The 27,455-nt window shown below is 32.1% G+C and overlaps 1 protein-coding gene and 1 long non-coding RNA gene across 4 annotated transcripts in view; one reads left to right on the forward strand and one right to left on the reverse strand.

Moving 5' to 3' along the window:
• LOC121127234 (uncharacterized) lies at window positions 1-26,438 on the forward strand. Of its 2 annotated transcripts, none has more exons than XR_011782379.1 (3): window positions 1-125; window positions 26,044-26,134; window positions 26,304-26,438. It is a non-coding gene; the product is annotated as an uncharacterized lncRNA (long non-coding RNA). The 2 variants fall into 2 exon arrangements; XR_005867683.2 differs by lacking the exon at window positions 1-125 and adding an exon at window positions 22,260-22,399.
• The window catches only part of shams (glucoside xylosyltransferase 1 shams), a 53,706-nt gene that overhangs the window by 9,553 nt on the left and 16,698 nt on the right, over window positions 1-27,455 (reverse strand). The window contains exons 2-5 of one of the 2 annotated variants that reach the window (XM_071891905.1): window positions 16,318-16,601; window positions 11,978-12,232; window positions 8,099-10,515; window positions 7,567-8,041 (exon numbers count right to left, since the gene is read on the reverse strand). In XM_071891905.1, the coding sequence (XP_071748006.1) occupies window positions 10,105-10,515; window positions 11,978-12,232; window positions 16,318-16,601 (950 nt within the window). In that variant the 3' untranslated portion in view covers window positions 7,567-8,041; window positions 8,099-10,104. Of the gene's footprint in view, window positions 1-7,566; window positions 8,042-8,098; window positions 10,516-11,977; window positions 12,233-16,317; window positions 16,602-27,455 lie in introns of those variants that run through there. The other variant, XM_040722582.2, reaches the window with a different exon arrangement.

Genomic DNA, 27,455 nt, shown 5'->3' on the forward strand with positions numbered 1-27,455 from the left:
AAGAAAACTAAATGGACAAGTGGAGAACTAAAAAGATGTATCTTAAGAAAAAGTGCTATAATATATTTAGGATTAAAAACAGAATGACAATTCATCAAGGGACTAGTATAATATCAATTCCTTAGGTGAGATGTAAACGGATAATTGATGAAATATAATTAAGGGCGTAAATTTTTTGAGAGAAGATGATATCTTAAATTTGTCAGAGCTCTACCAAAAATTTCATATCAATTGTGAACCAAAAAAAAATAAAAATAAATGGAAATGAATTTCAATTTTGTACATAACAAAATCAGATTAAGGTATTTTAAACAATTGATGAAATTAGTAAAATGATAATTCTCTTTTTGAGAAGATAATTAATTATTATTTTGATTTTAATAACTATATTTTAAACTAATTAATGATAGATAACTGGTGTTACTTTTGTTTTAGGTTGTCCAGTCATTAGATTTAGTGTAATAATTTTAAAAGACGTTAAATTTGAAATGTAGAATACTACCAATAAGATTTTAATTTATGAAATAATTTATTTGGTGGTTGCAATGCCAATAAATACATTTAGCGAAGTTTTAAACTTACTTGTTTTTTAGAAAGACTAAGTTAGAGGACGTTACCGAATAAGATACGATTTTAAAATAAACAACATCAGTGAAACCCTTTCTGATCTAGATCAATTAACTTCAAAGGAAAAAGTATCCTTTATTTCCGAGTAGTTGAAACTGGCAACTCAAGCCTCTATCCAGAATTTTTGGCCACAGCTTTTCTCTCCAGCAGACAATTTCACTTCTTCTTTATAAATAACTTTTAAAAGTGTTATGTCTGCCAACTATATCAAAAGAACAAAAAAGACCGTCTACTGTTATGTAGGAGTCAAGGGTGATATCGAAAGGAACATTAAATTATTTAAAAGCAAGATATAAAAATTAAGTGAGAAGGATTAAGTAGTTCCAATTATACTACATTAAGTCTATTCTGCTCAAAGAATGGAGTTTGTGAATGACAAAATTTATGGCCATGACAATGGACCAACAAGACAATTTTATGTTTCAGGATCAATTGAAATAATCAAAATGTCGTAGTTATCATAATAGGATTTTCAAATCAAAATAATACAATTATAACTGAACAAGAAATTATAAGTTTATTCTAACATGTGGATTACTCTACATCAAGTGATAAATGTAATAATCAGTTATTCCAATAAAAGATCCATGTCTGAATATAGTGTAAAAATAAATATCATGAAGTAAAAGTTGAACTAGTCGTTATAATAAATGATTAAAATCCCTTTGAAATGAAAGAAATATCACCCTAATTTCATTATGTGCCGTGTCTTCAGTTTAAGTAATGATGATAATAACGATTGGATACATTAAAATATGGACAATATGGACTCATTCATGGTTAGCATGCTCAATAAATGAATGAAAATTGAAATACTCCATTTGCACCATTATTTTTTTATTAGTTTAACGTTAAAGCTTATATCTTTTCGTACTTTATTTAGCAGTGTACTTTAGCCATACATTACTTACCAAGCCACGCAATCTCGTTATTAGAAATTTTAAAAGAAATAATTCTTCTTTTTAATTACAATTGTAAGAGAGAAGAATTAATTCTTTAAAAAAATGATGAATCATGAATACTGAGATATGGACTTATCGGACCGTCCATTGAAAACTCTCATTTGTGATCTAAGTAATAAATCATGGAATTGTCAATTCTCTGGTAAAAGATTCTGTCGGAAAATTTCATTTTTTGGAGTTACATCTTGAAAGAGTCCAACAAAAGAAACTAATTATGTGTGGTTCAATTCTGTTGAAGGAAGAGCTAATTTTCATTTAAAAGATTTTCTTTTATTCCTCAGATGGAACTTTTAATTGCAGCTCGCCTTTCTTAGTGAGTATAAAGAAGGACCTCTTATTAAACCACATCGAGGAAGACATTTTTTTAGATAATATCCATAACGTAGTTATGAGATTGTCAGTTCCTTCGTATTTCTCTTGTATTGGAGAAGAGTGCCTCTTGATGAACCTATTTTCATTTATTCATTACTTCCCATTAAGTAATTCATGTCTCACCTCTTGATTTGATCTCCATTTTCTAATTACGAAAGACATCAAGCCATGAATGAGGAAAGCAAAGATTTATGAAATGTATAAAAACAATATTGAACAAAATTTTAAGGTCAACTAAGTTTTAGAATCAGCTGTAGTAGCACAAATAACCTGTTGTGGGGTCGGGTTCGTTACCTTATATTTCTACAATTTTATTTTATGTATGTACGGCAAGCAGTAATAAATATTTAACTAACTGACGATGAGGAAGGGAATTCGGAATAGCACTGGAAGAAGGGGATTGAAATTTCACTTTCATATCCCCCCCCCACACAACCCTCAAACACACACAAACAGGATTCCTCCCAATGAGGCAGTGGACTCCTGAGAAGGATTATGAAGTTATGGAATGCAAGGTTAAGGACCGAATTAACGTTGTTGGACTTGATTTTGGAAAAACAGGGAGAGTCTATTGACATGTAAAGTTAAAGTTGATTCTTTCAGTGCTTTATTTTGGCGGCCGGAGATATTTCACTGAAGTTATATGAAGGCTCTAAAGAGGCAAATGAGACAACTTGGGAGAAGGCTATTTCAGTTTTGTCATATTCTTCCTAAAATATGAGGGATAATTATTATTGAATTGTCCTATAATCCAGAAAAAGAATGGCGGTCTATCACTTCTAATAGTACAATCTTTAAATATGTTATGAGGAGAGCAAATTTATCTTATTCTCTTCGGTTTGTCATATCTCCTTCCTGGGTGTTAACGCTTCTATGATCTAGTTTATTATATTTTTTCTACATTTACCTTTCTGTTTCTTTTATTATTTTCGGTTTAATATTCAGTTAACTTGGTGCTTTACATTCGTGCACTCCTCCCTTTTTTTTAAACAAATCCTGATAACAAATCGAAGGCCTGTATTCTTACCACTTTTGTATTTATTTATTTCCATAAAGAGTAGTATTTGTATTACAATTATAAAGTTGAATAATTTTTCTATTACTTCAAATTTACGTTGTTTCAAAAAATTTCGGCATTCTTTATTCCGTCTTCCCTCTGATGTCAGTCACGTGATGGCATAACTGGAAAATTTGATTTTTTGAAACTGATACAACTAAAAGAGATATGTTAACATCATGGTCTTCCCAAGATGCGTACCCAGGCGAAATTGCGTAATAGGTATAATTCAAGCTTATCCTATAGATTATTGTGATGAAGAGGGTCGAACGTGAATTAGATGATAAAGTTATCAATAAGTCTTATGGATCAGGCTTCAAATAAAAGTTCTGAGTCCGAGCGATCCCATCTTCCTTCTTCAATCACTCCGCCCCATTTCATGAATACTTTCTAAAGTTATCTGCTCGGTGGGAGGATTCTGGCACACCTTTTCATTCAAACTCAAAATGGAGTACTTTTTTATGTTGATACATACTTCAGATAATCAATGCAGTATATTGCTATATTGCAGAGAATCTTTCGCTAATTATAATATATTTTTGTAAAAAATGGTTAAATATAAGAAAAAATAACATTGATAGATGGGAGTATACAATTTTAGTATTGCATTCCCTGCACCTACATGTTTCTCTTTACCTTAATTGTACTGGGCAATCTTGATACTTAGGTAATAAAATATAAAGAAAGTGTTACTCAAAAATAGTTATATTTTAGTTTAATTTCTTTGTTGGTATTCAATTGTGTGTTTTATTTATAATTTTTGTACAGAAACTACGAAAAATCATCAAAAAGGCATTTTGTAAAAAATTTAAAGCCAATGAGGCAGGGTATAGGTATCCCTAAAAAAGGATTTCAGAAAAATCAATGACCACTCACTTGTTTGAGTTCTGATTCCTAGATTGGGAGCCTATTACCCCATCTCATCTATGCCAACTCGACCTCTAGATACCCTTCCTGAATTCCGAGGTAAAATTGCTAGCTTATAAATGCGTTATAAATATATAAGTCGTCTTCATTACGAAACGATGCTCCTGGGAACATCTCTAAGGTCTTTAAACCCTTCATAAATGGAGGGATCTTTTCGATAAAGTGATGGTAACTGACATTTTCCTCATTTCTCAAGATAATAATCCTCGTCAACAATGGCCTTTAGCTCATATAGTCGAAATAATTACGGGTCGAGATGGCAATATTCGAACTTTAAAGCTGAGGATAAGTGAAGAAAAGATTATTGCTTAGCCTATTCAGAATGTTCATCTTTCTTAAGAAATTCAATCAATAGTTTTTAGAAAATTATTTCTCAAGGTTGGGAGTGTTAACACTTATATTATCTAGTTTATTATATGTACCTTTCTATTTCTTTTATTAATTTTGGTTTAATAATAAGTTAACTTTATATTTCACATTTGTGTACTTGTCACACCATGCACCCCTAAATTTATTTGAAAAAAATCATAATAATAATACAAAGGCCTGTATTCTTACCACTTTTGTAGTTATTTCGCTTCGTAAAGAGTACGGGTTTAAACTTTGTAAGGGTTGGTTTTCGTTAACGTGGGTAATGCAACACTGGGCTGTCTCCCAAAAAATCTTGTACTAAGCTTAAGCTGACTTATCACTCGGCTTCTCCTGTGGATATTATTTGTCAGTTTTCAAAAAAGAAGGCGTTCTTTGGTCGTTTTGATAGCCCAATCCGACTCGAGATCATGGTTCGTTCCATAGAAATTTTAATTATCTATGAAATGTTTACAATAAAAGAGTCAAGGGGTAAGTCGGAGAAATTTAATTACCCTTAGGACGATAGAGAATGTAACTACCCCGGAAATATTGTTAGGCTTTGCCCACAATGGTCATGTAAGTTATACTAAACTCTTAAATGTTTAATAAGTAGATATAAGGACAAGAACATTGAAAATATAGTTGTAGTTTGTTTGTCTATTTTAATTTGATCATTTTAATATTTTATGCACCCGTATTTTGTAGTGGTAGACATTAATATATTGTTATATAAGTTTGGGCTTTGATCTAGGGGGTTAATTTTAAACTATAACTTTCATTTAGGATTATTTTTATTGCAATCCCTCTGGATGTGTTTTATTATTATTTTAACATTTTTATTGCTGTATAAAATTTTGATAAAGCCTATTTATAAAAAAAAAAAAAAGTATGCTTGTGTGCGCGTCTAAAACTGAACACTCTGAAATTTTAAAAAATAGTTAAATAATTCTGTATTTTTTAAAGTGGCCGACGAATTAATTTATTTAACATGAAAGATGAGAGTCTTAAACACATGTCTATTCAATATGGCCACCCATATTCTCCACTACCAACTCCAGTATGGACCGGAACTTGCTGCAAGACTTGCCATAAAGCTCTGGTCGAGGTTGGCTCAGGTATTCTTGGGGGAAGACTTCAGCTGGTCCTTGGACTTGTATTGGACTCCCCACAGCATCCCCTTTAAACCCCCAAACACTGCAAAGTCTAGCGGCGAAAAATCAGGCGAAAAAGGCATTTTTCTCAAGCTTGTTTAGAAGCATATTCTACCTTGCGAGGCGCTTTTCCTTGTCTACAGGCTTGAAGGCTTGAGGAGGGGTTCTCTTGTAGACCTTAAGGCCAAGATCTTTCTTGACTAGCCGGTACATGGTCCTTCTGTGGATGTTGAACTCCCTGGAGAGGCTGCTGACGGTGACCTTGTGTTTCTTGTCCTCGACATGCTTTTTCACGGCAGTAACCATTTCGTCCGACCATCGAGGCCTTGACTTAGATCTTGTGGTCACCTCAGGAGTCCCTTTGACTAACACGCTGTAAACGGTGATGCAGCTGCAGGTCAGAACCCTGGCAATTTCAGTCGGAGTTTTTGCCCGCGTAGAAAGTTCTGAAATTGCGACTCAACGTCTCTCCATGTTATCGGCTGTTGTTTCACTATTGCTTTTTATACTTTGCTGAATTTTTTGTTTATAAATAGTCAAGACCCTTGCCTCGAAGTATAAACCGGGTTCAACTCAATAAAATCACAAATATGTGCATGTAAAATTTAAAGGAGTGTTCAGTTTTACACAAGCACACCTGTATCTCGTTTGATGTTCAAATGGTAATTGGGCATCCCCATTAAAAATTGTGCCACAAACTAATGGCAAATGGAGACACTGTGCCGATTATTGATTTGTTAATAATTTCAGAGTTCAATATCCCCTTCCGAACATCCAAGATTTTACCACCCACTTAGTCTGCTGTTGAATATTGTTTAAAGTCGATCTAGTCAAAGATTATCATCAGATTCAAGTACACCTAGAGGATATACTAAAAATGGACATTATTACCTCTTTTGGGCTTTGTGAATTTGTACATATGCCTTTCGATCTTAAGGCCAAAAGACACGAGGAGCGTGTTTTAAATGGCTAGATTTTGTCTTCGTTTATCTATACGACATTTTAATCACAAGTTCGTCTAAGGAGCAGCATGTAAAACATTTTACAATATTTTTCAAGATTTAAGGACCACAAATTAGCCATAATCCAGCAAAATGTAAATATGGTGTCACAAATATACGTTCTCGACATAATGAAAAATCATAAGTGATCCCATTTATTGCTGACCAGCCAGAAATAATTAGATCTAATCTGTTCCTGTCCAATCTAGCTAAAACTGAAGAAATCATAGGGCCTTTAACATTTTATTCCTGGTATGGCTAAACTTTTATTGCCTTTTTTTCTACTACTAAAAAGAGTTCACTGGATCAAAGCTTCTCGCATCAATACAGGAGTGAGCTTAATATGAAATTACAAGACTAAACTAATCTTGCAAAACTAGCACTAGGTAATGTTACCTTACTTGCACATCTGATTCCCGATGCACTTTTAACTCTTTCTGTCGACTCTTCTGACACTAATTGAGGGCATTTTAAAACTACTTCATGATAATACTTTGAAACTTTTATCTTTTTTTTTCAAGGCCATTATATACACCCAACTATTTTTATTTAATGTGACAGAAATATTCTAAAAATTAAAAAAATGTACCAAATTTATCTACCTTATATATATTGGTAATATTATTAGGGATGTAAATATTATCTAAATTGTGGAGAGCATATCTCTATTTTTTAAAGTATATGTCATTAAGAGCAAGATGTGTATGCTTTATTGACTATTTTCCCCTACTTTGAACATTCAAACGTATCAGCGAGTAAGGAGCCAGTGCCGTATGTCAGGAAGATTTTTCGGTCCGCTTTACAAGGGTGAACGGTTGATTTTCAGTGGTGAACGTAGGATATTTAAACAGGGCAAATGCTACAGCATAGATTAAATCTTGCAAGAATATCGTCCAAAGGACTGTCTGACCATTATTTTCTTTAGGCAAACATTGGAAAAAATAAAATGAAAAGGAAAAACTCTAGACGGAAAGTCAATGCCGACCTATTCATAAAGGAAGGAGTATAATGGAGTATAAAATGCACGGTGCAAGAATGAGAGAAAATTTTTGAACTATAAAATTAAGTCAAACAATTTAAACCTCCTTAAATATTTTTAAAATAATAACGGATGAACATAATGAACGAGATTATAATATACCATGAAACAGTTACATCTACAGAAAATAAATTATGTTCACAAGTCTTGATGTTCTTAATTCGCATGTATATGTGGTGATGTGTTTGAAAAAAATGAAGAAAAAAATGCATGTGTTCTTTATCATGATTAGAAGAAGAAGTTTGTCCTCTCTTTCTATGACGCAAAGGTGTCAATCAAACTGTCCATGTCTTCATGGAGCACCTTGTCCACCATCACCCTGTCCATGTTCAAGAGGGTGAGGGAGGAGAGCCTCTCCTGGTCCATGGTGGTCCTAATGTGGTTCTTGAGCCTTCTGAGACAGGAGAATGACCGTACCGCCTCACAGCTGCTGATGGGCATTGAGGCTAGGATAACGATCAACTTGTATAGCTCCGGCATCAGGCGGAACACTCCCGAGCTTATTAACTCTGCAGCAATTTGTGACGAAACCATGTCTTCTGTATCAATATATGCTTAAAGAAACATAAATTTTAAGCATATAATGCAAAATGAAATATTATAATATTAACCTTAAATTTCTGGAAGATTACATGGTCTGACTGGAGCTGCTCGAGTTCAAGTATGTAGTGCTTGGTGACACGCTCAATGACACAGGTCTCCACTTCACTGTCATTGACGATTGCAATGAAATCCATTGTGATGTTTGTATCGTCGGTGGCAAATCTGCTCTCAAGCTCTAATACAATCTTATTGATTGCAACATCGAAATGTGTTTCACGGAAGTAGGATTCAGTTGTTCCTTTCCACTTTATTCTCCTTGGAATATTCGCCTCCTTGAATTCCAAATCAATTGAGTCCTCCTGGTCAAATACTCATTTCATCTCAGAAGACTTCAACTCAGCAAGTTTCCAGATTGATTCAAAGATTTTCTCATTCTTAAGATCTTCAAGAGTCCTAATCACTAGGTTGACGTGTTTCCGGGCCTTTGTTAGGTCAACCTTTCTGCCTTGAAGTTCATCTGACAAACTAGATGTGTGTTTGAGGAGTGTCTTCAACAGTTCAAGGGCGAAAACAAATTCGTGACTAAAGACGCTGTTGAGCAGAAAAGTTGCTGTTGAACTCGACAATGTATTATCTTTTCTCATTATTATGAGGGTCTTCATGATTCTGACCATCCCTAGAGATACAGCGTGTACAGCATCGTAGCGGAGACTCCAGTGGGTTGCAGACTGGTTCTTCAGGGTCATCACCTTGTCATGCTCCTCATCTTTACTTGTTATCTTCACCGACTTGTAGATTGCTGACCTCTTTGGTGACCCTTCAATGAAGTTGTATAAAATTTGTATTTCTCAACAGGGTTATATCTGAGAGAAGATCCTTGACTACAAGATTGAGGACATGGGCATAGCAGTGGATGTAGACACATAGTGGCGCTGGTTCCTTCCACCTGGCGGCAAGACCCTTCTTGATGCCGGATATGTTGGAGGCACTGTCCGCGGCCAGGGAGACAGTGCGGGCGGGGTTAAGGCCGAGATCCTAGACAGCCTCGTGAAGCTTTTCAAACAAATATTTGCCGTCAGTCTGGGTAACTTTTACAAACTTGAGGAAGCTCTCTTTCTTGATGCCTTCACTCGTCAGATATCCCAGTGACAGACTGAACTGCTCCGTGTTTGACATACCTGATGTCTCATCAACAATCACAGAGAACCAGTTGTCATCATCACAGGCACAAGTCTTGACATCTTCAATTATATTTTCGGTCACTTTGGATGCTATAATCTCTATCAGCTCATTTTGGATGTCAGGTGAAGTCCATTTGGCAAAACCTGCCCCAGTTGAACCAAATTTTATGACTTCGGCCTCCAGTTTATCTTTGAGAATATGATTGTCGTTTGAACACAGGGACAAGAGCTCCAAGAAGTTTCCTCGATTGTTTTCATTAGATTCCGTCAACTTTTCTTTTGTTTCAGAAAAGTCCCTAATCGCCAATTTGCGAGGAACCCAACCGTTTGGAAAAGATACCTCAAATAAGCTCGCCACTTCATGACTTCCTCAGCATGTTGAGACTGAACATGGCAGAGAACCGAAGTATTCTTTCTCTTTGATGTGAGGAAATTGATTCACTTTTCCATCGACAGTTTCTGTTTTTTGTTGTTAGAATGAACTTTCAACGAGGAACTGTTTGTCCATGTTTTGAACTCAAATTTCCCAAGGTTGGAAATGGAAAATTTGGAACAGGCGAAACACTTGGCTGACTTTTCAACCTCGTCATATTCTAGCCACGGGAACTTACAGAACCAATCATATTGAAAGTCTCTGGAGTATTTGTCATCTATCTGAGGACTGTATTTGTAACTTGGGCTGTAGAGGATGATCTCTCTCGACTTTAGGGACAGTTTCCCGCTCAGTCTCCACTCTGGTTTTGGTCTGGATGTCCTTCCACTTTGGCTCCCGCCCGGTAAGTATCGGGTCACCCAGCTAACTCGTGAAGACGACAGGGTACTCTGGGCCTCCGTCCACAAACTCCATCTCCTCAGTCTTGCTCTTCTCACCTCCCTGGACATTGTCGCTAGTCTCAGAGTCCTCTGCAGAGGGAGGGAATATTGTTGTCGTTGACTACAGAGAGCTGCTCGGGAGAGAAGATTGGTCCGATATCGAGATTAGGAAGTCTTATTCCATGAGAAATCCGTCCGCTGGGGTAATTTGATGAGTGGCTATTATTTTCTGTGTCTGCAGTAACTTTCTCTTCAGCAGAAACGGACTTTTCAGATCTTGGTTCAGGCAGTAAGGCCTCAACTGGAGCAGGGTCATCGGGACAGGAGGAGACAGTGACTGAGGACGAGGATGTAGCAGAGGAAGTTTTCTTAACAGCTAAGTTCAATGTTTTCTGCTTCTTATGATCAATTTTCACTTGATACTTGCAGCTGCGGTTATTCTTATGGAGTTTAACTTTGTCATCATTAAAGTTGTCCTTCTGTATTTCCTTCTGACAGATAGAACAAATCACCAACTCTCTGTTGAAATGTGTTTTCCGCTTCCCGTTATACATTTCTGATAATTAATAAATTACTGCAACAATCCACTCTAAAAAGTACATAACTATTATTTATGTCCTTTTTAAGCAGTAATAATTTAATTTATCTTGTATTCAATGAAACAATTTCTCACGCTCTTAAATATTTCAAGAGTACTCCATACGAAAAATGTTGTGTGCGTCTTCTTTTTTTTTTTTGGCTGTAAAGTACTTCACATTTGCCACCAGTAACGTTAAACGTAATATCTAACTCAAATATCCACTCAATGTGAAGTACTTTAAATCCATACGAAAAATGTTGTGTGCGTCTTTGTTTTTTATTTTGGCTGTAAAGTACTCTTGAAATAATTGAAGTAATTTATTAATTATCAGAAATGTATCACGGGAAACGGAAAACGCGTTTTATATTCAAAGGTTCAATCATTTATATTTATAAAATGACAGGCAATATTTGAAAGAGATATTACGGTAAATTACAGGATTTGAATTCAAATTTCTGCGATGAATTGAGATACCCGAGAGTGTTAACTGTAGTTTAAAACCTCCGTTTTATCTATTTGACTTAATTTGGCCCAATATTGTCTTAGAGATATAATTTATTAATTTACTAATTCTATAAATGTGCCGGTGAATTTTGGCTACTTTAAGTACAATTTGTGGTGCCTCCAAAGGATTAATCAGAATCATTTTTTCATTTAAATGAACTATAATTTGTTGGAAAATGTATTCCATGTTCAATTTTGAGAAAAATTATCTAGCTTCCTTTTGGGTGGACATGCTACAAATATGTAATTTTATTATAATGACTCAGTACTATTATGAGTTGGTCATAAGTTACATATATATAATAGATTTTAATAATTAATTATGACTTAATTCATCTATATTTACATACCTATATGATTGGTGGACGGTTGAGTAAGGTTGTTTTTTTTTGGTCCGCTGAAGCGGACAAAGCGCAATACTGACGTACGGCCCTGTAAGGAGCACTATAGTTTATAGTGATCTTTTTCCGCAAATATGTTGTCTCTAAATGCAAGGGCTACTAGATAGGGCTAGAAGCATAATTGAGTCAGCTTTTGACTGTAATCTTTTTTCTTCATTGCTCCTTATTATTTGTGAAGTATTAAAAGTAAAACTATGAAATATATAACAAATAAATGAAGGAAATATAATAAATGAATATAATTTTTTGACTGCAGTCCGAAGCTGTCTCAATTCTATTTCGAGACCGTCTCTCCACCAGTCTGTACTCAAAATTGAAATATAATGTCAGGCATTGTCTCAAGCGTGGTTTTTACGGTCACTGCAATATTCCCATCCTTAATTATTATATACTTCTCTTAATTAATAGAATATTGATATTTTATTTTGGGTTTGTATAATATATTTTTAAGTAAATCTTAAAACTTACGTATAATGAAGGCAATGCTGAATATTTGAAGTAATATGAAATGTCATCATTTTTGTTTTCCGTTGTCAATGCAATCATTTTTTTATTTTGCTCCATTTTATGAAATACCTTAGAAAAAATGCTTCCTGTATTTCCAAGGAATAAAACGTCTGTATCGATATAAACAACTCTTGATTTATTTTTTGGTAAAAGTTCGGGTATATACAAACGCAGATTTGCACATGGTGCAAACTCAGTTTTTGAAAATTCAATTTCCTGTAAAAATAAATGAAAGTTTTTATTCAAAAAAAGAAAATTTTATTAATTTGAAGAAAAAAATAGAAAATATTAGCTTTAAAAAATCTGTGAGCATTTACATTAGCAGTAATTACTAATGTTGTTCAATAGTCAAAATGTCATAAGTACGATGTAGTTCAGTTTGATCCCCTAATTCTAAATATAGCCTAAATTTTTGTCTTTCATCCTCAAGGCCTTTAGAAAGTGGCAATTAAGTTTTATTTTACTTTGGTCTACTTAAAGCTTTTTTAAAGTTCTTGGTGTTGAAGATATAGACAAAGAATATTAATATTTTTCAAACTGTAATGTTGAAAAAATTCAAAAACTAGTTAAAATGTATTTATAATGTTTAAACTTGAGTTACCTCTGTTTAAAATTCATAAGCTGATAGGTCAAAGAATAATAAATTCAGAAATTGTAAATATTTCATAAGTAGAAATTGAGCTTTTGTCAGACACGAGATTGGGAGTGAGACACACAGTATTTCTGAAATAAGAACCTTATTAATATCCGCTCCCTCTAATATGATTTTAGGGGAAAAAAATGAATTACTACTATATTTAAATAGTATTAGTGCAGGGAAAATATTATCATTATTTTGAAATTCATATATATTTATTTTATTATGCATTTTTTAAATCAATTTACACTAAAGATAGTAGATAATTCATCTTTTAGAAGGAAATGTTAACACTCTAACGGCCACTAAATAATCAACGAAAAAGAAGAAAGAGCAAACGTATGAACCGTTTTTCCTTTCCTAATAAGTAAAAATTACTTTTATCTTTAAATAAATCCCTTCTTTACTCATATGATAGATGAAAATTTGTTCTTCAATTTGAAAGAATAGTCTATTCCAATCCATTCTATGTTATTGTAATATCATTGCATTATTTTAAGAGCTCTTTTTTAATTGATTTTATCCATTCATTCAATTATTAAATGGTCATTATGGGAAGGAAAAAAGAGAAAGAAAAGGATAGGATAGGACAGAAAGAGAGAAAGAAGAAGTGTTATAACAGCTCAAAAAGTATCTGAGTAAATCAATCTTGACCCTACAATCCTGGATACAGGATAAATATTCATCAATAGAGGAGTTTGGAGTTTATAAATTGATTGTATGTGCCTTGCGATTTGCAAAATCGTGAATGACGTCATCAAAATCAATTTTTTCCTCAAGGTCTATAGAAAGTATTGCCAAATCAGTCAACCTTGTTTGACTCATTGTTGACCTGATGTAATTCTTAATGAGTTTTAGTTTAGAAAACGACCGCTCGCAGCTATTAACACAAATTGAACGAGTTAAAAATATTCTTAAAAGTATTACTATATTCGGCAATATCTAAATTACAATTATACTGTTTATCTAACCATTTGGACAGTGTGATAAAGATGTATTTCTTTGTAATATTCTGGAGTCTTTCGAATATAGAGGATATTTCTCCAACTAGTCGATCTATCACAGACAACATTTCTCTTCTTAGTTGAACAGCATGATTTTGAGTGGCATTGACACTTTCTTCGCACCCCATTCGTTTCTTTTTGCGAATTCGACACTCTGTGCTGATTTTCATATCAGATCAAATTTTTGTTGAATACACCAACGCATCTTCCAATAATTTGTCTCGATTTTGAAGTAGAGAAGCATTCAAGGCTGATAATTTAAAGGCACATTGTTGTAGGTCCAGTCCTTTCGTTTGAAGGAACGTTTGAGTGTCATTAATTTCACGAAGTATATCTCTCCAAGACGAAGCAATGTCAAGGAAAAAATTATTGAAGAACTAAACCTGTATCAAAGCTTGTAGTTCCGTTTTCTACGTCTTCCATCAAACGTTTAAGCGCATTGATGACTTGCGTGAATTTTGTGTGAATAACTTTCACTTGCCAGTTATATCAATCAAGATATACCACCGATGAGTTGAGGCTGAGAAGAATGAAAATAAAAGGTCCAATGTGCAAAAAAAAAAGTAAATGAATTTGCAACCACTAAGGCTGCATGCACAGCCGCTAAATTCAGAGAATGATTGTTACCTGGTACAAATACAATATTTGGATTAACTTCTGTGATGCATGTTTGAACACTAGATCGATGACCTTCCATTACTGCTGCGTTATCAAATTCCACGACAGTCCTGTATGTTAATGCCGTCCATTTCTAATTGTTTAAGAATCATACATATTATTTGCTCAGCATTTTTTCCTTTCATCTCAATAAAACAAAGAAAGGATTCTCTTACTTTTACTTCATTGTCAGTTATCTTAACATAACATAACACCTGACTCAATCTATATATGAGAAATGTCTGGCGTACTATCGAAAAAATGTAGTAGTATTTACTCTTTTTCACTTCATTGATAAATTTGTTTCTCACTTGATACCCGAGGAGGTTCATAAATTCATTTTGAATTAGTGGTGAGAGATGGAAGTTGCATATATAGAAATTCTTACTTTAACCTAATGTTTACGCAGCACTGGGTAGTACTTTCACATGAGTTGAACAAACTCTAGAAAATTTCTCTTATTTTCATTTTCCTCCCTTGCTCGTATACATTTTGTTTTGCCTTGTAAAACTAGATTTTGCTGAGCAAGAAACATAATTATGTCCAATAATCTAGTAAAAATTTGCTTCCATTTCTCTGTTGCATTTTGAACAAGGATTTGGTGTTTTTTATCCATCGACTTACCTTTGAAAAGGCAAATGTCTAGCTCTTTCCACTGAGCGAACGCATTTTCATCTGCAAGACTAGATTTATGTTCTTAGAGTTCAATTTCCACCAAGATTTGAAACCATCAACAGTGCAAAACTTGGAGTTTTCATTTGAAAATAGCTTACACCAAAAAAAAACTTGGCTTCTTTCGATGGAGAGTATATTATTTAGGTTCTCAAGTTTTTTTCCCCATTTTGAAAAATTCAAAAAAACAATTTTCTTGAAAGGCTTTTGGTTCCTCCTTTCAGTTTTAATATTTACCCTGGACGTACAACTTCTTTGAATTCCCAGTAAATATTTGGCACAGTTTTCATCCTTTTTGTATAAGCATTTTCCAAATACTGTAATTAGACATTGCAGGCAACATCCCAATATCTTTCAAAATTAATATTAGAGTTTTGTTCCTCAGTAATTTGTAGTGGATCAGCTTCATCAATATCATGATCATATTTTATCTTCTTTTCAAGTTGCACTGCACCAACAACATTATGATGATTTACATGAACTTCACCAACTTCATCTCCATGAACTCCCCCTAGTTACACTACTGAATAATTGACACTTCCGATAGGTATAAATATAATGAAGCGAAAAAATGTGATAACTATGTAATATATAATTTGTATTTTTACCGTCATTTCGCTTCATTCTTTCTTGTCTAACATACCAGCAGCGCATACGACTTACAACTCAAAGGTATAGGAAAGAGTACTTTAGAGCACTCCCTGCTTTGTCTATAAAGATATTTTCGTTTTCTTATTGTTCGTAAGTTAATTAATGATATGACAGAAAAAGCGAATAAGAAAAAGTGAATAATAACACTTCTCTAGAATGAGCAGGCCGTTAACAATTATTATTATTATTGTTTTACAAATGCCAAGATACAGTTTTTATTTACTTTTCTAATTACTGTATTGTTTTGAAGGTTGGGGAGGGGTAGTAATTGGAGATAAAGAAAACATACTTCATATTCATAAACTAATATTAAGTCATTTTTAATTTTTGTAAATTCTAAAAAAAAGATTACCCTTGTACGGCCGGATTATTAAAGTTTGAAGAACATATTGTGCAGTATTTTTACAAAATTATGTTCTTAAAATTACAACGATTACATAATGTTCTGTGAAAACCTACCTATATATTTAATTTCATTGGATATTTTAGGGTTTGAATAGTTCGATAAATCGGCGGGAAGATGGGGTGAAGAAGAAAAATATTATCATTATTTGTTCATCATGTCTTACAGTATGCCTGTACATAAATGCACACTTGCACTGTGTAAGAAGTGACAGTCATTGATGATTTATGCAACATATATTCTCACTTTTGCATTATAACTATCCCATTATACTTACTTGATTTTGATTAAATGGATTTAATATTCTTAGTTGTATGTCCAGTCCTTGATATTTTTTAATCCATATATTTTTTAAATAAAGAAATCGTTTGTTTATTTTTTCTCCAATAATATCAGCAAATAAATAAATATCAATGGATATTTGTTCTGAGAACATAATAATTGATTTAATTAGATTTACAGTTTCCATAAAACGTGAATCTCCACATGAGACAATTACAATGTCATATGACGGTTTCTTGATTTGGTACTTATTAACTATTGTTGCATGGTTCTCGGGGGCTAAAACAGACAAAACGATATCATTTGGTTATATATAGACTTTTTCACGTGTTTGATAATAATTCAGATAGTACATATAAACATATTAACTTGATTTGAAACTAAGGCTAACAACTAAGCAGATAATTCTATTTTAATCATTAATGAACAAAAATTTTGAAAAATATATAAAGCGACAAAGTGAGCAAAAAAGATGTTGATTTTTTTCACTTGTTGCAAAAGGGGTTGGAATAATAATATTAGTGTTTTGCCAATCGATTTGAATATTATATTCATAAATAAATCACTTATACATTAATTTCCAATGAATACTAGATCAATAACAAAGAGAAGCCTCACAAGGGTAAATACATAAATGTGTCACATTCCGCTTACAGTTTTTGTGACTTTTGTGATGTTGTATTGGCAAATAATTAAATTAATTCAGGTGATGTGAAAAACAACGACTGACATTTAAATAGAAGAGTCAAATTTCTTCTCAAAACCAAGGACATCTTGACCCTAACCCTTTAAAGCAACTTTATTGTTCTATTATTAGTTTTATGTACAAACTTCTGACTAACAATGCCAAACTTCCTTCTAAAACAGCTGGTCACCTCTAAATACCTTTCTTGAAGGAAGGTATCACACATCTTTGGAGATGGTATTTGAGTGACATAATTGTTTCACATAGGTGACATACAATACTTGAAATACCTTATTAAAGTATTCAGATATGTTAATTATCAAAAATATTTAACGGTAATTTTAAGTAATTGTAGTATGAGTATTTATAAAAAATGCTTGTAACTTTAACAAAAATTTAATAAATAATTAATAAAAAACTACGGCCTTGAAAAATTTACATTATATTCATATAGTCAATATGAAAATCATAAATCTTTAAAGAGCTATATTTATTTGAGGAGAAAACTGTCCAAATTAATTTTGTAATTGATACAGAAATATACATAAACAAACATTTTTGTTTAAATTAATGTTTCAGGGAAAGATTACATCACAATGGCATAAAAATGTATACACAGATACGCATGTAAAACTTATAAAACCAATAATATATCAGATAAAAAACGACATAGACAATAAAACTGAAACAATTGCCAAAAATATTGAAAACTGACTTTAAATTTAAATTATATTCAAAGTCTCTAAATGTTGTCTTGAAGTTGACGGAAGGTACTTAGTTTCTTTTCCAGAAAAAGTACACAAATTATTCAATTAAGACGGTACTTTAATGTAGAATGCTGTAGCAATTACAATTGTTGAGTAAAATAAAACCTTTAATTAGTGTTCTTATGCTTTTATATTTAATATTACTAAACGTTTTATAATAGCCGTTGTGGGAAAATCCATGAAGGCATGGAGAGTAAAATAAAAAAGCTTAGCACAATGTTCGGAAGGCATTAAACACATAAAGCTTCTGGCATAAAATTAGAATTGAGCAATTAATTTTTTGCCATCCTTTATTTCTTTGAAATAACTTAATATTGTCGCCTTCAATTTTACGGGAGTTCTAAAAGTAATGATCACCACATTTTTTTCCTCAACATCCAACAAATCGGGAATGATTATTTTAAGATGCCTAGGGCATCGTATTATATGAGCATTTGCTGCCTTTGTGACTGAAAACTTAAGCCTTCTGTCTTGTCAAAGGATCTCGACTCTTAAGGCAAGACCCAATGAACAAAGTGTTTAACTCGGTGGATCTAATCTCCTTTAATGGAAAGATCGTTCATTGTGCAGGTACCTCTTCATATCAAGGTGACTTGTGACTAGTGATTGCTGATTGCGTTAATAATTGTCACTTTACATAAATTCCTACAGATCTTTCACGGAATCATCGTATACTTCTACAAAGAAGAACTAAGGCGACATAATAATCGACTGAAATACCCAGTGAGTAGCAGAGAGAGTTTTCATCCTCCACCCACATCTCCTTCTTTGAAATTATTGAAAGTCAACTCTGCTTCGTCTCCTACTCTAAGAAAACAATTCCATTAATAAGAGTCCTTCAGTTTCCTGGGTGTATATAACACAGAAACCACTCATCCCTATCACATTTATATCAATTCCGTTTATAAGTTGGACGTCCTAATATATAATAGGGTCTATACGGATAATTATGTGACCTGGACACTTCAAGCTCTTGCTTGATTGCTTTATTACTACTGAGTCACTTGGTATTGGAAAATAAGCGGAACATTATTTTAGACTGGTAAAGATAATGATATTCTTCGAAATTTACATTCAATATTTATGAGTTCACTGTTATTTTATTTTTTTATCTTTTTGATTAATAAGGTTTTATTTTGGGCATGCAAATGCTATTTTGCTATTGTGATTGTTGTCAGGCGAGTAGAAATTTCAAAATACTTCCTATTATTAGTTCCATAACTATTATTGGTATGTATTACAAAATACTGCAAGGTAATATTTATGTAGAAAATCTTTAGAAAATTTGATTTCCCGAGTATTATTCAAATTTTTACTATAAATAAATATAAATATCTTTGTGGAGAGACAAGTAAAAGTTACAAGGCAACAGAGGCTTATTCAATGCATCATGTTCAGTTCTGTTGGCAAGATAAACTCTTCCTCAACATAAATAACAAATTAAGATCTAATTGTAAGTTTATTTTTTTCACATTAGCTTTTCATGTCAAGAAAAAATAATGACTACTTATTTTTTAATATATAAGTGATTTCTTGGATAAAATGACTGTTTTTTTGTTATAAAACTTTACCTAATATTAAGATAATGGTGGTATTCCCTATCCAAAGAAACTTGAAAAATATTCACAAATGATTAGATGCAGTTGTATAAGGTAACTATCAGTAATCGTGACCTGCACTTTCCCCTTAAACTATTTTGCCTCAGATCATTTTGTCTTAAACCACTTCGCCTTAGGACATTTCACCTTAATATATAAATAAATTAGGGTTATACGTTGTTTATGTTTATTCTACCTTAAATTTATTTTTCCTTTGTACTTTTTAATCAAAATATGTAATGTTTATTGCTATAAAAAGCATTAAATGGTTGTTTTCTGTTGGAATAATTATGGGATTCTGCCCAAAATTATAATACATACTACCAAAGTCTCACTATGTAATAAATTTGAACCAGAAACAAAACATGTAATAACATTAAAGTAGTAAGAAAAATAAACAAATTGATTTTTATATTTTCAAATTAAAGCGTTTATTATATTCAATATTGTACCGGAAAGTAAACTAAGAATGGATCAGAAAGCACCAACTAAATTAGTATTTATATTTTTTTATACAATTTTTGAAAATTAATTCTTTTTAGATATTGTGGTTGTCTATATTTAGGAGCTAAATCGAAATTATTCCTCAATAAAAACTATCTGAAATTTTTGTTCAATCCAATCCTCATTCAAAACGATGTGAGCTCTTCATTTTCTCCATGAGGCATTCCTTGATTACTAAGGAAACCTATTCCGAGGTTTGAACTTATTTTACAATACCATCTAAGTAAAGACAATCCAAACTCATATTGGAACTCTTTCGGAAGCAGACGAATAAAGAGATTTTTCTTGGAAAAATGAACGTTTCTCATGAATACATGATATAGATTTCCAAATATGAAGTTGTTTGGCCGAATAATTATTTAAATCACTACCCATGTCCATAATCTGATAAAAATTCTAACCAAAATTTTTATGGGTACAATATAATTAGACAAAATATGGATTCAGTGATTCAAAAAAGGTAGGAAACCATAATTTAATTAACGTATAAAATAATGCTAAATATTTTTGGTTTATTGTTTTGATGTTGTAAAATCATCCTATTCTAATAAAAGATTTACTGTATATTTTAACTATGGTAATAAATCAGTATAATCCCTATAATTTTAAAATTCAATAATCAAAAGCTAGCTGAATCCCACAACGGAAGTATATTCTTCTTGTTCAATTCCAATTTTTTATGAATATCCATAAAACTCGTCCTAGGAAGTTTTTCTAGTGGGTAATCTTAACATGATTTTTTATTTTCCAATGCTATTGTCCTTATTATTTAATTTTCTTTATTTAGAAGATCTATATATGTATAAAGTAATCACTTGTCCGTGTACTTAGGAAAGACGAAGAGTAACAATGAGGGTTTGCTCGAAATTTATAAGTGTTAGACTTTGTTATACTGCAGAAGAATTGGAGTAACTCGAGCTTAAATGCCTTTGCTATATACAAAGTGGGATTTACATTTATTTCCATCCTCTCACAATTGTTAAAGGTCAAGATAGGTAGGTTGATCTCCTCCCAAATATTCTTCAAATTGTATTGTTAACCACGTTAAATTTCTGTTTATTTTATTTTAACAAACCGGTGGGACATATGTTATGATGTGACAGGTAATTTCGCTTCTAATATTTTTGCCGCTGATAATTCTGCTCCAAGAAAAATTTGCCGCATGACATATTCTCCGCCTTTATATTATTAGTTTGAACTTTTCTGTTATAACTCGATCATATAAATTATATAGCTCGGGGAAAAAGGAAAATAGAGATGAAAGAATTAATATATAATTATGAAGAAGGAATAGTGTACGGTTTATACTTTATAACGACGTATGTGTATGGTATAACCCATCTGAGTTTATGAGTCAATTTTGGAAGGACTCATTTACTTTGCATATAATTGAATGATAGCTTTAGTTTTAGTTAAGGCTTGAAGAAATTGAAAAAACTCCATCAATAGAAAGGAAGGAATACTTTTTTAGTGAATCACAAATTTTCGCCGGAAGATTTATCTTTCCTTCAAGTTTAGTATCCTCATCTTTATTTTATCTTTATAATTCTTAAGTTACAACCTCAAATTAAAGGAAAAAGGCCTTTTTAATTTATCTACTATATATGCGTAGATAGTTTGATTACTTATTGATTGTTTTTTTATTAAGTATTATTACGAACAAAAATATTTAATACACTAATCTGTTGTTATGGAAACGTATTACTTAATTAGGTACTTTTATATAATTGTATAATCTAGGAATTTAACTTTTGTAGAGTTCAAGGTATTAGTAGGATCAACAATTATATCAATATGATAATAATGATTATTAAAGAAGGGATTTGTCTAATGGAAAAACTAAGTATAGTGAGTAGAAAAGAAAAAAGGTGGATGTATGTGTTCTTTTTTGTTCATTATTTAATAAGTCGTGTGTGTTAACATCTCCCTTTAAAACAGTGGTCTGGGAAAACGGATAAATTAACCCAACTGGGGTAATTAAATTTTTTTTTTGAAAATGGATATTTGTTTGTGTTAATTCCATGCCATAAAGAAGGACTTTTACATCTTAGTGTTAAAAGAATAAGCTTCATCCTACTAGTTTGGGTAAATTAATTTTACTACAAGTTATTTTGGTGTAACACTACAAAAAAATTTCAACCACTGCTGTAAAAGAAGAAATATCGTCTATCATTGGTATAAATAGATGTAATTATCTATATCAATGAATTCTTAGATAAGGAAGGGAAGTTTCAGCTTTCGATCTACGAAAAAGGAGACAAACAAATAAAAAGTGAAGAGTAATATGTAGTTTTATGTTTTTGTGAACAGAGTGGAAAATCCTTGTATATTCTAATTGTGCATCAGAAATCTTTGGAACTGGAATCATGCATATCGATAGAGCCTCTGATATACATCAAGTCTAGTACATGAACCGATCTGATACAATGAAGTCGTTAGATTATGATAAATCTTCCTCAATTGTGTGCTACGAGAACTCATTAACCTGGTGCCATGTGGATTCTTCTTGGACTTGAGGATATGGTAACTTATCCTGGACTCTATACGAAATATTAAACATTAACAAACAATAAAAATTATTTGGAGCATAGAATTATGATTATATAAGGCTTCCTGCTTACACACTGTTAAGTTTCTTTACTCTTGATTTATTATACTGATATCCAATTACTTTTTTGTTTTCGTGAATTTTATTGTTATTCACATCAGAGATGTAATTGTTTGCCATACACTTGAAAATTTTACATACTATAATATACTATCTGCTTTGGCAATGCCTGAAACATAAGGATCATGTTCAAAAATATTTAAAAATAATTTTACAAATATTTGTTGAGATATTTTAGATGAAATTATTTGATTGAATATTAGCCGGTTATCTTATAAATTTGAAAAAGTTCAAAATACACAGCAAGTTAGAAATAAAAGATCTGACAGACGGATAAGTCCATCAAACATGGTTGATGTCGACCTCATCCAGTAATTCTCGATACATTATATATGGTCCTATTAATATTTGTTTAGCTGCTAAAGACGTATACTTGGTGAGACTTGTTGCTTAGTCTCCGAGTCTTTCCCATTCATCAAACCAACATGTGAAATCTTTTAAAAAGTGAACCTGAGAGTCCCTAGTAAATGGTTTTTTCCATTCATTTATCTTGTAACTTAACATTCTTCGGGATCGTGTATTCACAATAATCTATTATGAATATATGCATAAAAAACATGATACGATAAAATGTATTACGCGCTACTGGTATAATATGCTTAATATGTAGTCTTTAAGGGATACTTTCAATATACCATTGATCAAATACCTGAAGCACAACGTCTTTCAAAGAACTGTATTTGAATTACATTCAAAAAGGAATTTCAGTTATTTGGCTTGAAAATGAAGCTCAATTTTTGTTCATAAATATAAACTATGCAGTAATTATGTCTTGTTACAAATAATAATAGACACAATTCAAAAATAAAAAATATTTATTACTATACAATAACTATCAAACACAACCAACAAAAAGTTTAAAATATATTATAGCTTTTAAAAAGTGTATTATCAAAGTATAAAGAAAAAAATCGAAAGCTGCTAAGCACATTTCTGGAGTCAATAAATTAAAACAACATTATATAATCCTTTTAAATCTTATTTAGCTTATTATAAACCATTTATATAATAATTTTATTGGATGTTCAATAATTGGATTCAGTTGGATGATATCAGTTAATATAAATTCAAAATTTGAATATCAAATTTTAAGGTAATTAATTACTTTGGTTCATGTGCTGAAGTCTTTTTACTTTTTGAAGTTAAAATATGAAAACAAGATAAATTAAGATAAAATAAAAGTTATACTGATATTATAAGCACACGAAGATCAGATTTTTCTATAACATAAAAGTTAAAGCTGGCCACTGGCATTCCAAATCATCAACGATATTCTTATAGTATGATGTCAGGTTATTTTCTTTGGTAAAAAAATTAAACTCCTATATTATATGATATATCCCCATAATTCCGTACACTTATGTGATAGTGATAACTCTTCTTCGAAAACCTCAGCGTGCTTGATTATAAAGATATTGTAAATATATATTGTAGTGACTAGTTTATTCTTAGGTAAATCCCTCGTATTATTAAATTTAGAAAACTAGCGTCCTAGTAATCTTGAAGTCAGAAAGATTATTTCGATAGATGAGGATTCAGTTTGGTGTTTTTCATCTTCCTCTCACGAAAGTCCTTGGTCAAGGAGGAGAATATCTAGCATCCTCCACCACTATATGGAAATACACTTACTCCCTGGAGAAAAATTTGACATCTTGAATCTTGAAACGACAATGAAGTAAATATTTATCCGTTTCGTGATTTGGTGAAGAAATAAGAGCTCTTGACGACTTGCTGCTGTTCATAAATGTACTTATTTAGTTTTTTGCGATTCTCAAACATGTAATTAATGACATTACCTAAGGTCCAAAGCATTACAACAGTAATAATAAACAATAACCTTTGAGTAACTAAATGAAAAGGTGAATTTCAGAGGTTTTGTGGATAATGATCATCCATATTACTATATTTAAATTCAAGTAATTCAAACTTTACTGCATTTAGAACTGAACTGAAGGTTAATTTATATTTCTGAGGCTCGGTGGCAGGAAAATGAAAAGCGACATCTTGCGAAAGAAATGGTAACACTGTACCATTCTTTCTCCTCAGGCTAACGGTTGCGTTTTACTACATGGTTTAATGCTTTAGATAATACTAAAGGACTCTAGTCAAGGAAAGTAGGATTTTGTAGTTCTCAATTTTGATTGGCTTAAAATTAGAAACTGCTACATATTCCTCCACTGAAGCAGCCAGTTGGAAAAAGCCGTCTCCCTCCCAATAAAGAAGAAGAATATGGGCGACTACGTCACAACGATAACACGACATTATAGGTCGGTGCTAGGAACATAGTCTTCCTTGTTTTTTGATAGAATAGTTTATTTTTTCCTTAACTGCTCTTTCCCTAGAGTCCTTTAGAAAATACTTGAGTTTTTTTAAAAGGAGAGGTTTTGTGAAAAGGTCCTTAAAAAAGAAGCTATGGCAGTAAATATGGACTCAATTATAATAATAATAAAGAGGAAAATAAACTTGGGCTTAATTTTACGTTAGCATTTCAGTGAGGCCACATTTTAGGAACAGAATAATTTTTTTTTAAATTGAACTATTCGAAAGATTTTGATTCTATATAGAACACTATTTTTTCTACTACATCAAAATATTCAAGACCTAAAAACTGTTCTCAGTGTTATAGCCCGGACTATATAGTAGGTTATATTGATGGGCCTACGTGTCAATTCCAAAAACGTGGAGTAAATTTTGACTTATCCAACGGGGAAGGGCAAAGAATGTCAGATAATTTTCAAAAATGATACCAGAGAAGAGTTGCATTACTTATTTAATGAGACATTCTCAAAAGTATTAATAAAATATCACTTTAGTTTTTTTTCTTGGGGGCACAATACTATAGCTAGACAAAAATATGGGTTGAGTGACTCAATAAAGGTGGGAAACCATATTTTATGGCTTGACCAGTAATTTTACCTCAAACAATTTTGGCCTCTGATATTTTTGCTCCAAGAAGATTTTGCCAGATAACATATTCTCTTCGTTTTTATGTTTTTATATTATCGGTTCGAACTTTAATGTTGTAACTCGATCATATTAATTATATAGAAAGGAGAAAAAGATAGAAGAAAAATAGGGGTGAAATAATTATTATATAATAATGAAGAAAGCATAGTGTAACGGTTATACTTTATAAGGACCTAGGTGTAAGGTATCACCCATCTGGAATTATGAGTCTATTTTGGAAGGACTCATTGGCTTTTGGTACGTTAGTGACAGAAAGCTTTGGTCTTAGTTGAGGCTTGAAGAAATAGGAGAAACTCCATCAGTAGAAAGGAAAAAATATTTTTTAGTGAGGCTGGAGGATTTATCTTTCCTTCTGTTATTTATCTACCGTATCTATTGTTACTATCAACGGGATTAACTAGCTCACGAAGGCGCATCTTTTTTTTTTATTCATCTCAATTGGCCTTAGTCTTATATAATTGTGTAATTAATATTATGTTTAATGTTTATATTTTTAATAATATAATAGTGCTGATTCTTTCATTCTTTGTAGATATCAGCTTGACATCCCTGTCAAACTGGGAATTATCTTCTCTTATCACCAAAGCAGGGCAAACTACTTAGACCAAGGTATTTATAATCAGGTATGTTCTTTTGAAATGTTTTTGATTTGTTATTGAAAAGAGCACATAACATCTGACGTGATTGGATTTAAAATAATTGATAACAGATAGTTTCAAAATATTGTCAATTTTTATAACATCATAATTCACATTAAAAGTCTATCCTCTACGATTTTCCTAATAATTTCAGAATGAACACTCCGAAGAGAAATCTTTTACCTTGTGCTGTGTTAATCTACTACTCCCCTCATGTGAACTCCGGGAAGGTTATTCTTACTATAGAATTCCCAAAGCCAAGGACATTCGTGCAATATGGATCCAAGCTTGTCATAGACAAGACCCATTCAATCTCGAAACTGCCAGAGTTTGTTCTATTCATTTTGAGGAAGACTGCTGTCAGAGAAATCTTAAGACCAAGCTCATGTCTAACTAGAGAAGGACTTCTAGTAGCAAGGTTTGGAAAAATTCGAAATCAAATGTTTTTCCTACTTTATATTTGGTTCCTGAAAGCTCTATTCGAGCTGCGAAGACAGAGAAATCAAATATTAAAAGGACAAAAAGATAATTGATAGAATAAATAACTCTATGCTGAAGAAATTAAGCAGAACTATATTATACATATTCATAGTCATCCTAATATTTCTCCTCTCCTCCAGGAACACAAAAATAAAAAAAATTGTCAATGAACTTCTCACTCCTCCCAAACAAGGAAGTTTGAAAGTTGATAAGCTACCTGAACAATGCTCTGATGCTATGGAAGTATCATTTGAATATTTAAAGCCTTCTTTGGATGTCTCCTTGGGACTATTGAAGAGCATGTAATACCACAACAAAACACAAATGTATCAGTACAGACAGATATGTATAATGAACAGCTTCTTCATTAGGTGAAGGAAAAGAAAAGACTTCTCATGAAAATAAATAGACTTGAAGAAAAAAAAGTTATTTCCCTTCAAATAGTCAGTTCGATCAAAAATGCATCTAAAAGAAATAACTGTAAAGCCTATAAATGTAAATTACGTAAAATATTTTCACCAAGTCAAGTCAATGTTCTAATGAATGAGAAAGTCAGACATAAAAATGGATGGAAGAAGATATTCAGAGGTATCTCATTCTGAGATCAATGACTGGAGGAAAAGCTTATAAATTCAGAAGAAATTTCCCCTGCCCTAGTTAGCCTTATCTATCTTAAGGAAATGGATTTCCAAATTTAAATATAGTTCTGGAATTCAATACAAACTTTTGGACATTTTAAATAAACAGATGGATGGTAAATATAGGAATACATTATTGTTATGGTTAATTATAATTAATTATTTCGGTTTGTGTTCCTTTTTAGAGC

Source organism: Lepeophtheirus salmonis, chromosome 12 (assembly GCF_016086655.4).
Source record: "Lepeophtheirus salmonis chromosome 12, UVic_Lsal_1.4, whole genome shotgun sequence".
NCBI classification, from domain to species: Eukaryota; Metazoa; Arthropoda; class Copepoda; order Siphonostomatoida; family Caligidae; genus Lepeophtheirus; species Lepeophtheirus salmonis.